The sequence below is a fragment of the Cervus canadensis genome, chromosome X, assembly GCF_019320065.1.
Source record: "Cervus canadensis isolate Bull #8, Minnesota chromosome X, ASM1932006v1, whole genome shotgun sequence".
Taxonomy (NCBI): Eukaryota; Metazoa; Chordata; class Mammalia; order Artiodactyla; family Cervidae; genus Cervus; species Cervus canadensis.
In genome coordinates, this window is record NC_057419.1 from 21,781,312 (window position 1) to 21,797,909 (window position 16,598).

The 16,598-nt window shown below is 37.3% G+C and overlaps 1 protein-coding gene across 3 annotated transcripts in view; it reads left to right on the forward strand.

The window, feature by feature from the left end:
- The window catches only part of CDKL5 (cyclin dependent kinase like 5), a 174,433-nt gene that overhangs the window by 105,248 nt on the left and 52,587 nt on the right, over positions 1 to 16,598 (forward strand). For all 3 annotated transcript variants that reach the window (XM_043458021.1, XM_043458023.1, XM_043458022.1), the window contains 3 exons: positions 10,135 to 10,271; positions 14,257 to 14,377; positions 16,293 to 16,352. In XM_043458021.1, coding sequence (XP_043313956.1) covers positions 10,135 to 10,271; positions 14,257 to 14,377; positions 16,293 to 16,352 — 318 coding nt within the window. The remainder of the gene's footprint in view (positions 1 to 10,134; positions 10,272 to 14,256; positions 14,378 to 16,292; positions 16,353 to 16,598) is intronic.

Genomic DNA, 16,598 nt, shown 5'->3' on the forward strand with positions numbered 1-16,598 from the left:
TTGAAACATCTAGTTCCTCTTGTGTGAATATTTTCAAATCTCATGATATCAAAAAATTCACTTTGTGTTTTAAAGAGACAGCATTGGAAATCTTGCTTCAAATGCTGGACAGAAGACATGCTATTTACACTGTTCTACATACTAACAGTTTAAAATGAGAAAACTTATTTGAAGTAAATACTTCCTGGGTTCATCCAAGTAGTGAGTGCTGTGTTAAAGGCTTTGGTATTGGTTACTGGGATCTCTACTTCCTAGTTAGATGGAAATATAAAGATAAGTAGTATGTAGACAGTACAGAGGGAATGGTTTTATATTTAGAATAACTCGTTGGGAAAAGAAAAGCTTTTCAAGAAGAAATACCATACTTGGAGGCTTTGGTCACACATACAGACCATTTCAAATAGAGTATTATATTTGCCTATACTGGGCGAGAAGGTTTAAAATAAAAGATTAACAACAACAACAAAATAGTGTACCCAGTGAAAGTAATGTACAGGAGAAAAAGCGTTAGGCCATTAGGTATTAAATCCAGACTATTATTGGCCATACAAATACAGGCAAGTAGTAAAACTGACTCCAAAGACAGACGTGGCCTCTAAGAAGATCCACGTAGCTATTTTTTCAGGTTTTTTTGACAGAGACTCCAAGCAGAAATATTTTTTACCTCCTAACACAGTATTCTCATACATAATATCATACATATAAAACTGTAGGGAAAGTTTCACAAGGTTATTTTACTAATGTGAGGTTCTTCATTTTCTGTTCTTTCTTGCTCATATAAATTCATATAAGTACCTATTTTGGCATCAAATGTTTTGATTTCACCACTAATGAGTCACAGCCTGCCATTTGAAAACTAGTGCTACAGGAGTGAGAGATCCCACCATAGCATCAACCGATCATATCTAGTTGGAAGCGTGACAATAGCATTCATAGCCTACCTTCATCAGCACACAGCAACCGTGTACTGTCAGATACCAGCCTCTGTATTTGTGAACATTCACCACCCCTACCTTAGAGACTTAGCAAACATTAAATAGCAAATGGGCCTCACTAACACTTCCCAGGGTAGAGACAGTAGTATTTGATGTAACCCAGCTCTGATGTGCTGGTTATGTGGAGCACATGCACGTCAGCTGGGAATGTTAGCCTTGTCTTGGCAGCCTTAAAGAGTAGGCCAAAAAAAAAAAGTACTTTTAGCTTATTCTTTAAAAACAAAACCCAAAAAAGCCCTACTTCAAATGATATACCTGTAGTCTAATAGGAAGCTGTAGCCCCAGGCCAACCCACTAGGAGACCATTGGAAGTGAGCTCTTTGAGCAGTGGCTTTGGGCTAACCACAGGTGGCCAGGAGACAAATGGTGTTCTGCTAAAAAGAGTGGTTGCAACAGTAGATCAAAGCATAACCTTTGCCTGCATATAAAAACTTGTGACTGTGCATTCATCGTGTAAGGCACATTGTCAACCATCAGTTACCACCAGAAATAATGTGTCATCAAATTTTTGAAAAGCAGTGCTATCTAGGCCACATATGTCATTGCTTTAAAAAAAAAAAACATCCAGTTCTTTACAACCTCTATCCTATAGAATACCAATTCTTAGCTTCAATTAAGTGATATATTTGACCCCACGTTAGAGTACCTTCAGATTGGCAATCACTAGTGTATCTCTCTGGAGAATCCCAGGGACAGGGGAGCCTGGTGGGCTGCCGTCTATGGGGTCGCATAGAGTCGGACACTACTGAAGCGACTTAGCAGCAGCAGCAGTGTATCTGTTGAAATTCATTGAGCACTGGGGACTTCCTTGGCGGTCCAGTGGTTAAGACTCTGCACTTCCACTGCAGGGGCTTTGGGTTTGATCCCTGGTCAGAGAACTAACAGCACCATGCTGGATGGTATTGCCAAGAAAAAAATTTCACTGAGTACTGAACCAGGTGCTGTAAGAACAATGAAGGTAAATCAGGTCTGGATACTTTCAAGAAGCTTCTGACCAATTAGAATTAAGACCTGTAAATAAAAAGCAGTGAAAGAGTAGAAAGCAGTCCGTGCCTGAATCACTTTGCATAATTTTGAGGTGAGAGAGAGTGTTTCTAGTTGTGGCATCCCAGGACTGTATTGGTAATCTAAACATTATGGGAAACATTTGATCAGTTCCTATTTCACTGAGCTGACAAAACACGAATCCACTCTGCCCATGTCTCTGCTGGGCCATTATCAGTTACTATACCTCAGAAGCATGCAGCCCCATCCCTCACCCACCTTGCACCCGGACACTTTGTAGGCATGCCTGTACATACTTCTGGAGGGATACTTCCTAAATATTTCAGTGATAGAATCTGAAAACGTATCCAATTATTCCTAACTTCTCAGTTCCAGGCCTATCCTAGGCACACTTTCCTATTATTTCCAGTTCTCCCTGGAGACCTAACACAATCTTTTCTGTCTTTACCCTTTTCCTCCTGCCTGAGTTATTACCGTGCTTACTGGAAAGCAAGGGAACATGTGCAGTTAACATCCTTTTGGAGTGTGAAGTGTACATAGATAGTCTAGTGTTGGTGAGGATGTCCATTCAACCCCTATGTAAACCACTTAATTCTGTATCAGTTTATCATCTTAAATTTTAGTCAAGCTAATTATAATTAAAAATATCACTTCATGATAATATTGCCCTTATTGTCATATAGCTCCCATGAGTTTCCTTTATTAGTTACCCTGAATATATTCTTTTGATATTATGATACTGACTTTTCTAAATCCAGAATTTAAAAATCTTTGTGAAGGTAATGAAATAATTCTGCAAAAACATTGTTAAACTGAAATGGGATCTGAACTTGGTCTGACCCACATTCAAGCTAATCAAGTATTTTCATGCTGATGGTATCAAGGAATATTTTTTGAGTATATATTATCTTCTGTTAGCTTTAAAAGATTATGATAATGTCCTGTTTTCTCGTTAAATTCATATGTATCCACAAATTTACATGAACAATTTTTTGAGCATCATTTTAAGGTAGACTGCTGTTTAGTTCAAGAAGTCGTTATTATCCTAGATTATTATTTAAAATGGAAACCAAAATTTTATAGTAAATAAAAAGTTAAATTGAGAGTTTTAAGTTGAAAAAAAGAAACTAAAATTATGAAAATAAGTTTACTTTATCTTATAGTTAACACAATTTAGATTATAATAGCAACTATGTACTGTTTCTTAGAGAAAAGAATCAAGTGTTATCTTTTGGCAGGGCTAGGTCAGTGAATGACTTTCACAATAAAAAGGTCATTAAAAAAAAAGGTCATTAGAAGTATACAAAAGGTTTTGTCACTTCTTTTTCAGTATGTTCCTGGTTTTTTTTTTCCCTTGTCTTCATCCTTGTCAGTTTTTTTTCTCTCTCCAATTAACTGGTATAACTCTCATCAGGTCATTTATCAGTGTCTTTGCTATGATTCTCCCTGAAAAACTTTGACACACTGGTGGGAATTAAAAACTCCTGTTAAAAGGAAGGAAAGCTTGAGTGAAGACGTTTTTATTTGAGATCCTTTCATTTGTTAATATTTTCTATTTTGATTACTTTTGTTTCTTTATTCATCATCATAAATGTGGAGTCTCAGATAATGAATTCTTTTTTTTTTTAGATAATGAATTCTTGATGATACCCTGAATGATAGTATTATAAATGTGTCTATTAATATAAGTTTCCACAGAGAAACACTTAACTAATAAATACCTAGCCAACCAGAAATCTCCATAGAATTAATTCTGCTCAGTATGTATTTGTATTTTTCTGAGAAGAGAAAAATGATTAGAGACCAAAAAGATACTAGAGATTATTTAGTTAAAAGGTACTTTTCAGGCTATGTATAATGATAAATTGAGGCTAGTCCTCTTACCCTTCCTATAATTCCAATCTTGTACATTGAGATTTGATGTTCAGATGATAATCTTCTATCACTTTTGGATCAGCATTCTCTTATGTGTCAGTGTCTACCATGCTCAATTCTTTAAATAATCCAAGAGCACTAATTTAGATAGCTTTGGACCAGCACCGGGCTTCCCTGGTGGCTCAGATGGTAAAGCATCTGCCTGCAATGTGGGAGACCCGGGTTCAATCCCTGGGTCGGGAGGATCCCCTGGAGAAGGAAATGGCAACCTACTCCAGCACTCTTGCCTGGAAAATTCCATGGACAGAGGAGCCTGGTAGGCTACAGTCCATGGGGTCGCAAAGAGTCGGACAGGACTGAGCGACTTCACTTTCACTTTGGACCAGCAAGAATTAAAAACACTGTTCAACCTTTAATTAAAGAAGTCCTGTGGTCTAAAATTTATTTTTGACAAACTTTTGAATCATCTGATGTGATAGTACCTTTTGTTTATTCTAACTTCTCGGCCCTTCCTGAATGTACGGGTGATAGGGTGAGGAGAGATCCTCCTCGCTTGTCACTGGGCCTCCATACATGGCAAGGAGGCTGACTTTCAGGGAGTTGTGTAGTAGTCTATGGTTAAGATAGGATTTAGGCTGTGTCTTTGCTTTTCTATCAAAATTGCTTGTATTTCATATCTTGCTCCTGTTTATGTTTTCTATAAATATTTTACCTTGGAATGGACATAGTTGTTCTTAATCATGAGAAAATGTTTAATTGATCATTCTTTCCTCCAGTTTATGTTGTCCTTATTTTTACTCAGACACTAGAAAGTTCTATTCTGATTTCAGATTCAAGGGAACTCTGGTCTCTTATTTTGTATACTTGTATAAAACAAGGGTTCATAATCTTTAAATTCAAGAATCTGATTTCTTGTAAGAGAGGCCTTGAGACAGACTGTCCAACCGTTGGTTAAACAGATGAATCAGTTCACTAAGTTTGAGCTAGTCATGATTTCACCACACTTATTTTTAATGACCAAAATGGATCTCTTTCAAACTTCAGGGATTCTTCTTGGATTTGGTGAACCTTTTGCACCTTTCATGTTTTAATCCATTTCCATTGTGCATTTATCTGGCCTTCATCTCTGAAGATGTAAGAGTTCTCATCATTTTTGGTATATATGACAGCAACACCACCATTGAACCCCCCCTGGCCATTTTTCTTGCCTCCTGTTGATGTTCCTTCAGTCAAGGCATCCAGACTCAAAAATGGCACCGCTATGGTTTTGTACAATGATGGCTTGACTTTTCCCCACAGAGTACCTGTTTAAAGTCCATTTTGGGGTGCCTCTTTGGTTATACAAAAGTGTCAAGTTTGTGATTTCATAAAGTAGGTTATAGTTATTTCTGGACTTCTTTTCCAAGCCCACAGTTCTTTAAAAATAGAGTTTCAGAAGAGTTTCTGCTCATCTTTAGATTTTTCTCTTTTCATCATTTATCTTTGCATTTCTTTTGCTTCTGTGATCTTTCTTCTTAAAAATTGTTTTCTTTTACTTTGTATCTCCCTCCTTGATTTTTGCATGTGTTAACTTTCAGCCTTGCTGGCAAGTTTAGAAATAGGTTAGTTTTTTTTTTAATGTCCTTTTTCTGACCCTACTATTTAGTCATCATTCAGTAGAATTTACAGAACTTTGTCAGAAGCACTACCTGTACTAAGCTAAACACCCTCCATGGTAATTGATGACCAGGTCTATCAGCATGCATATAAGCAGGAATCACATGGTAGGGCCTTCAGCAGCATCTAGTAGAATGCTAACAGTAGTTTACAGCTGAGGAACCACAGTAACTATTTGATTAACTGAGACTAAGACACAGACTCCAGGATCTTCACTGAGCTTCTCTTCCACTGACACTGTGCTGCTTTGCCATGTAGTGAAGCAGAAACATTCTAGGCCTGAATTTGGGTGTTCCGACTCACTCTCCAAAGGTCACCCACTACCTTTACACCATGTCACCTCTATCCCTGTGTTCTACGTGGTGTGACATTCCCTTCACTGCCCTGAGAAAGTTATTCTTTCTAGACTTGGTTTCTTCATTTGTGAACTGGAGTAGCCTAGCCTAAATAAAGGGCTTCCCTGTTAGCTCAGATGGTAAAGAATCTGCCTGCAATGCGGGAGATGCGGGTTGGATCCCTAGGTTGGGAAGTTCCCTTGAAGGAAATGGCAACCCACTCCAGTATTCTTGCCTGGAGAATTCCATGGGTAGAGGGAGCCTGGTGGGCTACAGTACATAGGGTTGCAAAGAGTCTGATGTGACTAACACACACACACACACAGCCTAAATAAAAAGCCATGAGATTATTTCAACTGGAAGGCAGGGGGAGTTGTGCCCACTTCAGTGGATTATATATCTACCTTTAAAAATCTGCCTTACTCAACAGCTTTGCTACTTTCTGAACCTCTGAGGAGAGAAGCATGTATAAGTGGAATGTGCATTTCTCTTCCCCATAATCTAATCATTCAGTGCCACAATTTTCATCATAAAGTACATAGAGTAGGCCAGGAACCTTTAAAAGTACTCATAGGAACAAAAATAATGGAATTTCCAGATAATGAAGAGTGTGTATTTTTGCTTTCACTTACAGAATTAATAACTCCACTTTCTTCCTGTTCCCATTCATTACAATCTTAGTGCTTACCTCAACTTTTAATAACTGAGTGGCATAAATTAGAAGAACCTTCACTTCCTAAACAAGATGAGCTGCTTAAATGAGGTGGCTCTGCATACTAAGTGATTTTGTGACCTTCTTTTTGATGGTTTGTTTTTCTTTTCTCTTTAGCTGTTGTTTAGCAAACTTAGTATAGATTCGAATGATAAATATATATATAACAAAGTACCAAAAATCAGTGGAGTTTAGGCTCATAATCAGTGAGATCTTAATGAAAAGAAATCATGGATTATTAGATTTGGAAAAGGCCATGGGACTTTTTAAGGTACTGTGTGGGTGTGGAGGCGTGTCCATTTAGTTATTTTATGAATGAAAAGTTAAATGGCTTGCCCAGAGTCACATGTTACATTGTTAGTTGGTTAAAAGGGTCCAAAATCTAGGTCTCCTGGATCCTACTTCAGTGTTCCTTCTATGATAGCCATGTTGCTTTGGCCATTTGGCTTTATCTGTTAGCAAAGTGAAACTGCCACAATTTGGTAATGATATAAAGGTACCTGTTTTTCAGTGCCAAGAATTCCCCAAGCTTTTGATTAGAAAAAGTATACCAGCTTTATTTACCTTTTACTTTGTTGCACCATTTATTTGTAACCAGCTCCAGCATAGCTTAGGGATGTTCTAATGACCAAATATATATGTGTTCTTGAGCGTTGGTGCTGTCAGTTTTCTGGAGCCTTCATTTTTCATAATCACACATTGTAGACTACTAGGAGCAGAGGTGAATAGGGAAAATAAATTCAGTTTGTCTTACTGTCTGAAAAATGGCCCTTTCAAAGTTCTAGAGAGAGAAGCTTGAAAACACTGTCCTCTAAACTAGGAGGGCAAAGTGCCTTTTGTTTGATATCATATTGCTGCTTCCCATGTTTTATGGGAATAAGAGCTAGCCACACATGGGCAAAGATTTCCTTGTAGCACCATCAAAAGCATTTGTGTAGGAAGTATTTATTGATCTCCTCTGTACCAGGTCCAGTCCTAGGTGGTTGGGTGTGTGTTATTGAATACCAAGCAGAACTTAGACCCGTTGTCCTAGAGCTCTCAGATTAGCAACGTTGGCCACATAGATGGTAAACCAGTAAGCAAACAAATACATAAATAAAGATGGTGGGAAGGTTTGTGAATGAAAAGTCAGAGTACTGAGATGAGGACTAATGGGGATGGAGGCTTGCTTTGGTTGAGTGATCGAGTAACATTTAAACTAAAGCCTGAAGGAGCTAGCCCTGTAAAGAGTCTGGTAGTGTAATGAGGGTTCTCAGCAGAGGGATCAAGCTTAAAGGCCCTAAGGTTAAAAAATAAAGTTTGGGGCTCTTTTGGGAACCGAAAGACTAACATGAAGGTAGGGAGAGAAGGGCATGAGGTGGGGGTGGAAACGCAGACAAGGACCAGGTCATGAGTAGTATAGTTGTCTCTTGCTGAATTACTTCCTTATTAGAAGACCATCTGTGTGGCAGTCTGTGTCTTAGAGATAGGTAGATTTTAGTTTGATTACCTCAACCTTGGGAGTAACTCAGATGGGACAGCAGAGAAACAGGTTAGCCTTCTTCATAAGACTGGAGGCATTTAGCCTCCCTAGTCTTTAGCACTTCTGACAGTTACAAAACACCAATTCTCTGGCCCAGCCCCGGTTTGCAGAACAGCTGTACATCTGCCCCCACCACAAGCCTCTAAGCTACTTTGGAAAGTCATCTAATCACGTCACATTCATTGCCCCTACTGCCAGGTGGCCCCCTGTTTCATGCTCCGACATGGGCCCCATGAGGACCAGGTTTCCAGTTGACCTCCCTGATGTGGGTGGATTGGTTTACTCCTGTGCCACTGTCCGCCTTTGCTACTGCTGCTTCCTGCCTTCTGATAGGCAGAATTCCTCTTCCAGGATTCTCCAATAGTTTTCTTGAAGTAAGGAGAGTATTTCACTTGTGTAACCAGTTCACAAAAGAGCATTGGCTTTGTTTCCTGTTTATTGCAGGTACTCCGGGGGCTACTACAAAGCCCATGGTTTTATTACAGTCTCTTTTCTTTAAACTCAGTTTGAAGGGAGGGGGGGTAGGGGAATTCCTTGGTGGTCCAGTGGTTATGACTTGGCATTTTCACTGCCAGGTCCTGGATTCAGTCCCTGGTCCAGGAACTAAGATCCTGAACTGTGTGGGGGGACCATAATCTCAGAGGTACTGCTGGCCCTGCATTTAGGATCTCCCTTCCCTCTTTGGTCCCATTTAGGATCTTTTCTCTAGTGTACCTTGCTTAGGAAACATTTCTTTTTTGAAGGCATCTTCATCTTTCTCATCTCTGTCCCTCACCCTATTTTCTTCCTTCCCAGACATGCCTGAATGTGAGGGTCACACAGCTTAGACTTGCAAGCTAGGATTCTGACCATTACCCAAAACCTTGGAGCCATGTGTATTTTAGAATTCATAACTTTTAGATTTTAGAATGGAAATATGGCATGTCACTTTAGGATCCTGTGATCAGGTATTATTTCTAAAGCATAACATAAGAATTATTTATACTAAGTAGGTTAAACAAAGACTTATAAGTGGTTTCATGTTAGTTCAGGTTTTGCTCCTAAAGAGATTTGCCTTAAAGTTAGAAAAAAAATAGCAGTTTTTAGACTGATGTTTTTGGTTTTCGGAATGCCGATCAGGGATTAAGAACCTATATCCTTCCTGGTATATACATATGTAACCATGGTGGTTAGGATGTCCCAACTAAATCTAAAGCTATTATAAAAATTCCTTTAGCATGAAATAGTACCTTACTTGCTCCCCTGCCAATTGATCCATTAGAGTTAATGTGACTTCTGTCCTTCCTCTGTGTCTGAGGGTTCAGCATGAGTGGAGTTAATGATACGAAAGGGTGTATTGGTTCAGCCTAAGTTCTCCATCCCAGTACATTACACTACCTGGGGGTGGACAGATGGACACGCCACGGGAGGACAGCAGGAACTGGCAGCAGCCGCTGTTCAGAGAGATCAGTCACCCTTAGAGGTTCCTGCAGGTCGACTGTGAGCTGCACTGTGGATGCGTGCAGGGCACGTGACCTCTGCTCACAGAGGTGACTCACGCATCCTGGGGGATAAAATGCTCTCTTAAGCCAAAGCTTCAGGCCCAACCTGAAAATTTCAGCTGCTACAGATGCTGCATGGAAGCTCCTCAGCACAGTGATGTGATTGATTCCTTTTTACCCTTTTAAACTCCTCCTTCCTCTGTATGTAGTGGTAGGGTTAACACAACAGTGGATTCCTATGTCGTATCTGTAAGTCTGTTTCATATAAACTTCGCAGTAAAGAGTACAGGAAAATACAAGTAGAAAGTTAGGTTCGTGCTGGTCAAGTAAGCCTTTTCTTCTACAAGTTTCTCATTCTTGATCCTTTCATCAAGAAAATCTGATATTAAAAAAAAAAAGAAAATCTGATATTTGATATTCCATCCTTGGACTTCTTATGCAGAAGTACTCAAAGTGCAAAGTGAAATTGGTATGTTTTTATTGTTCTTAGAATTTCCTGAATAGTGGTTTGAAAGCTTTAATTTTACTCTATTCACCATTGTTTACATTCTAGAAAATGAAGAAGTCAAGGAAACGACTTTACGAGAGCTTAAAATGCTTCGTACTCTCAAACAGGAAAACATTGTGGAGTTGAAGGAAGCCTTTCGTCGGAGGGGGAAATTGTACTTGGTGTTTGAGTATGTTGAAAAAGTAAGTCACTGACAGTAGAGATCTGCCTCATTCTTTTATTTAGCGTTCTTTCTGATGCTATTAAAGTATTATTGTTGAGTGTGACTTGTCCTTGTGCTCTTAATCTGACTGTAAAAATGAAAGTATTACCCACAGTCATTAGAAATCCTGAAAAAACATTGAAGGATTTTGTAAGCTTTAACCATACAGAGATAATCTTAAATTTAAACAGTGTATTGATTTGGCTTCTGAAGTCTTAGACTCTATCTTCAACAAGTAATTTTTAGACTTGGTTTATTTTAATTAAACTTAAGCAAGGCCTCTGAGGGAGAGGCACATAAATTGACAGTGATGGTACAGGATGATATAAGTATGTGTAAGATACCGCACAGGCACAGGGTGGGTGTCTGAATCAGACCTAGATGGCTAATGAGTGGGCTCATGAAGCAGCCTTTTTGAATTGTCAGTGTTGTAGCTTTATTTGAGGGAAGAAGATGTGCCAGGAGCCAGAAGGTAAAGCTTGAGGAGGTAGATGAGACCACAAGTAAGGAATTAGAAGCGTGGGAGAAAAGAAGAAAAAGCACACATTGTTCGAGTTGTCTCTGTACCTGCTTTCACATTTTTATAATTGTTATTAACTCTTAGTGACGGTTTTAATCGTATGACCTGAAGGGAAATGTCCAGTGCAGTAAACAACATTGTATACCTATGAGTTTCTTGAACAGCAACTGACTTACAGCAGTTGGTTATTGTCAAGAACTGAAATAAGTGCTTTCACAAGAATAGAATAAACTGGAGCCAGACAGACCTTTCAGAGGTTTCTTTACTGAGTAAATAGGTGGCTACTGCTGATTTCCTGTGTTCTTATCTAAAATTAAGACTGGAGAGGTTTATCTTTGCTTTAGGTCAATTCCCAGGTGCTTTCTGTGTCATAAATGACAATATCACCACCAGCATCATCATCGTGAAATGGAAAGCAGAGTTGCCAAGACAGCTAACCAGTAATATGACTTTTCAATTAATTCAGCCTTTACAAATTATTTTTCTAATTAAATATATATGTATATAATAATTTCATTACAAGCAAAACTTGAAAAAATATAAACTTTGTTGTCTTAAAACACTGTTTTATGTTGCTTTTCGAGAATCCGTTTAAAGGCTTCTTTTTTTGTGTTAATCTAGACATTTTCCTAAGGGATCCTTCCCACTGGGGAAAAAAAACCCTGAAATTTGATATTTTATAAAAAGTTATTAAAAAAGGATTGCTGTAAAATCAGATGCTTATTTTTTAGTTGTCAAAAATAATCATGTGGTCTACAATTTTGCTGCCAAATAATAAAATTTGGCCAGATCTATTTTAGTTATCTTTTTTATTTCTAATTCTACTCATGGTGATTGTTTACAATTTTGTATGAACAAATGGAGAAATCACCTATGTGTATCAGACAGTATGTAATGTCTGCAGTCTCTGCTGGTAAGTGGCAGAGCTGCAATCAGAACTCCAGTCTTCTGACCTCCAAGCCTGGGATTCTTGTGCTGGCCTTATGGTTTTTCAGTGGAAGGTGACCATCACCCTCCCATCAGTAGCAGTGCCTAATGATTGACAGTGAGTCTCAAGAGGGCAAGGAGAAAGATGCTCTTAGGTGTAGGGGATTGTAACAGAGACGCAAGATTACAGTGGCTTAAACAAAACAGAAGTTTCTGTCTCAAGTACGAATACAGAGGTAGATGGGTATGGTACCTCTGCTCTACAGCTGCAGGAGATCCCAGGTGGCTTCCACCTTTATGGTCTGCCACCCCTCAGAAGTGGCCCTTGTCCTCAAGGTCAGGATGGAGCTTCAGCTATCACATCCCATTGGCCAGGACTTAGTTGCATGGCCATACTAGCTGCAAGGCAGAGGAAAATGTACTCTTCTTTCTGGGCATTGATGCATCCACTTATAAGATATATTACTCTAGTAAGGAAAGAATGGATATTGGGGGACATTTCTCTCTATAAGTGAGGAATTTAGAGTTGATTAGTAAATGAGATACAATTTATATTCTTTATTACAAAGCCCTTTTACTCCTCATGTGCATTTGTTAATTGAAAAAGGTAATTCCAGGGGAGAATCCCTAAAAAGTGATACATATATGCTTTAAACATTTTATTTTAACTTAAGACTTATCAATATACATTCATTTTCCACATTCTCTTCAGAAGTGGGTATTGATCTTCTGGTTGGATTTCTGATGGGCTTTCTTACATACATTCTACCCTTAATGCATCAGTGATATCCTGTGTCAGCTTCTTTAAAGTGAAGTGAAAACTTAAAAACATTGCAAAGTAGTCTCAGTGCAGAATCCTTCACCACCACCACTGTCCCTTGCCAGTGTTTTCTAGTTGCATTCACATTTGATTAGATAGCATTATGTGTAGTGGCTTTCCTTTAAGTCTTTCCAAATTATTAAACTTCACTTTCTTATAAACAGCAAACCTCTTTTTTAAAAACATTATTTAGTTGGCTTATATGATACATAATTATATTAAAATAACATGTATCTGTTATAAATAGGTATGAGAGTATTATAAGCAAGCAGCTGATTGGTTATATGTATGCAACTTGACTGGCGGGGGCAAAATTGTAGAGCAACTTTTTGGTCTTAGGACTCCTTTACATTCTTAACATTATTGGGAACCCTAAGAGCTTTGTATTTATGTGGGTTTTATCTATTAATATTTATCATATTAGAAGTCAAAACTGAAGAATATAAAAATATTGATTCATTTAAAATAACAATAATAAACCCATTGCCTGTTAACATAAATGTTTGTGTATCAGTCATTCTTTCAAGTAAAAAATGGTATGCCTCAAGAAAAATGACTAGTTCAGTTTATAACTTGATTACCCAAGTGCTTTTCCCCAAGACAGCTAGCATACTTTGATATGCAGCAGAAGTGGTTTAGTTGTATTCCTCATTTTATCATGTAGATTCCTAAAAAGACAAGTACTCAAGAACTGAAATTGAATAAACATCATAATTTTTACTGCTTCATCAGACATCCTTTACTGAAATTGACCTTTTCCTTTTTTTTAAATGTAAGGATGTGGCATTGAAGAATCTAATGCTTTGATTCATGCTAAGGTGCCACCAGTGTAAATGCCAACACAGTGAAAAAGGCAAACAGCTGAGTGCTGTTATGAATATAGTTTTGACTTCATGGGTCCTCTGAGACAGCGCCACTCCCGGAGATCCACAGGTTACACTTTGAGAACTGGTGTCCTAGATGGTCATCTACAAACAGTAAACTCTAACCATTCTATAGACCTTAATCTTGCGCTTTACAGAGGAAATGGAGGATATTTAGTTAATCTGGAAATTTACTGGAAATTGATTAAGTGGAATTTCTACTTAAACAATGTGCATGAATTTTAGAATGGTCTCTGACTCCAGACTAAGATTTTTGCATATTGATTTGTTTGGAGTCTGTGAATTTTTATTTCAACAGTATTTTGTAGCCTTTTAAAATATTTGTTATGATTATATTGACTACTGGTAATCTTAGGGATCATTTAAGAATATTTTCCAGGTCGCCCAGAAATATTTCAAAGCTTGATCTTACTGTGAAGTTCTATCAGAGATGCACAGTGCACTATGTTAAAATGACTATTTCCTCTCTCCATGTATTACAGTGTCTTTTCCCTACTTTGTGTTGCTTTTCCCTCAAAATTAGGCTTAAATGGTGCCTGATAGGTTTCAGAGAGTGAAGAGTACACAGGAATGTTATTGGAGACAGCATTGGGAAGTAGCAAAACCTGAATTTCTTTAAAAAAGAGAACCTTGATTTAATACAGTATCCTGCTTCAGCATGAAAAAGATTATAGATGGAAAGCAAAGCAATTTTTTAAAAAATATATTCTGTGTATTAGATGAATTATCATCCAAGATGCTTTTAAAATTTTTAATACATAATTTGTGGGCCTACCTAATTTTGGAGATCAATGGCTCTCTATTTAATTTTTAGAATATGCTTGAATTGCTGGAAGAAATGCCAAATGGAGTTCCACCTGAAAAAGTAAAAAGTTATATCTATCAGCTAATCAAAGCTATTCACTGGTGCCATAAGAATGATATTGTTCATCGAGGTAAGTATGGAATTTTCAAAATGGAAAATATTAAAATAGCAAATAAAATTAACAAAATATTTCACATAGGCATTGACATTCTGTTTAAATTAAATACATTTTGAAGGTGTAGGATATTTGAGCTCCAGGTCTCCTTTTGTATCATCAAAAGGATGGACTGCACATTTATTTGGATATTATGGTGAGATATCCATGAGATATCCATGAAACCAGATCTGGTTTCAACAGTATAAGTACCTAGTGATAAAAAGAATTCAACAAATGCAAACTTTGCAGTTTGCTTGGCGAGGGCAACAACCTTCTCCATTGCCTTTTGGTCCTGCAGATAGACCTGGTAACATGAAACAGGCCAGAATCAGACTTTAGAGGTGATGCTAAGTGACTGGCCCCCATTGACAGTCTCTTCTCATTCTCTGTTCGACCAAGATCTCTAGCATGTACCTTTACCTCCTGATTTTCCCTGCCTGTTACTGGAAAGTGCCCATTGTTTTCAGGTTTTAGGCATGATCAACCTTGCGTAAAGGCCATGATTATACTTCCATAAACTGTTTTATTTTGTCCTTTATTGCCATGAGGTGGGTGGTTTATAGCAATAAAAGAGAAATTACTTGCTCAGCACCATCTTTAACTCTACACTGTTTATCTTCTCCTGATAATCTCTTGCATTCAAGAGTCACGCATTGAACAATAATGAAGCTAAAAAATGTTTGTCAGAAAATGTTGCAGTATCCATTTCTTATCTTTGAATTATCAGGCAAATGAATACTACATTTTAGTGTTTCTAAATAGACACAGAAGGATATCATTTTTAAAATAGTTTCACATTAAGAATAGCTTAAAGGTCATGTGAAGAATGCCAACTCCTATTATTTCTGGAAAGAGACAGTTTGTTATTTGTCTTCTATTTGACTTTCATAGTGGTTACTTTATGAAAGTTGTTGGCAGCATGGAGAGATGCCTGGTCACCTGGACATCTAGTGTCTAGGATAATGATTCTAATAACAGTCTCTGCTACAGTTTGAGGATATTAATAAGGAACTGATTTAGCTGCATTTCCATAGTGATGCTGTAATTTGGCTAAGTGTATAGTGAATTAATGGTTGTGAATTAGTGGTAGAAACTGAAATCTACAGATTCTGAAATCTGATCTGAAATGGTTCAGATGGTTCTGAAATCTACAGATCTCACCCCTACCTCTTCCCTTTCTCCATTTTCACTTCTACCATATAATGTAGATGATGAGTACTCTAAGAATAGAATTGTGAGATGCCTCCAAAGGGGTGAATTAAACTGCATCTTCTGTGTATTTCTACTCCTTAACTCCCACCACATCTTCAGAAAAAATGAGAAATCTTATCTTGACTCATCCAGCATAGCTTCAATACTAGATATTTATGATCGTGAACCACACAGAGAAGCTAAACAGATATATAAATAATAGAAATTATATAGAAAATCATAACAGACAATGTATCTTCTATGTATTTTTTCCTCCAGTAAATACAGTGCTATCTACTTAGTCCGTATGTGTTTTTAAAGTATCTTATGGGTGTAAACATTTTATACTCTATCTCCAAAAATTTGTATTATTAGTATTTTATAAAGTAAAAATAGTTCCTTGAAATGTGGTAACCTAGGTTCAGTCATCCTTAAATTCCTTTCAGAGATCCAGTCAATGCCTTTAAGATTTAAGGGGAAAAATATTTTTGAAATTGTGGTCTGCATGGTTCTCAAAATGAAATTAATTGAAACTTTTGTGTACTGTTATAAAATGTGTTACTCTGCTTTTTACTACCACAGTTTTCTGTTCAGATTACTCTATTTCTAATTAAGTGCCATTACAGTGATCTAACAGTGTCAATCAGTAGTACATGGTCCATTTTTAAATGATTGTTTTTTAATCTTGATACTCCAGATATAAAACCAGAAAATCTCTTAATCAGCCACAATGACGTTTTGAAACTGTGTGACTTTGGTAAGTTAAAAAGAAATTGAGTCCTGTAAGTACAGAAGTAATTTAATATAACACATAGGTAGCTTTTACAGGTGTTTTAAAAGTATTTTTTTTAAGTATTTTTTATATTTGACTTAATGTATATTCATAAGCCCGGTATTTAATGACTCCAGAGAAAGAATTTTCTAGAAAATACCATCATGAACTTCTGGCTTGAGTAGGATAAAAAAATTTTTTAAATATTTTAAATATTGATAGAAATTATTG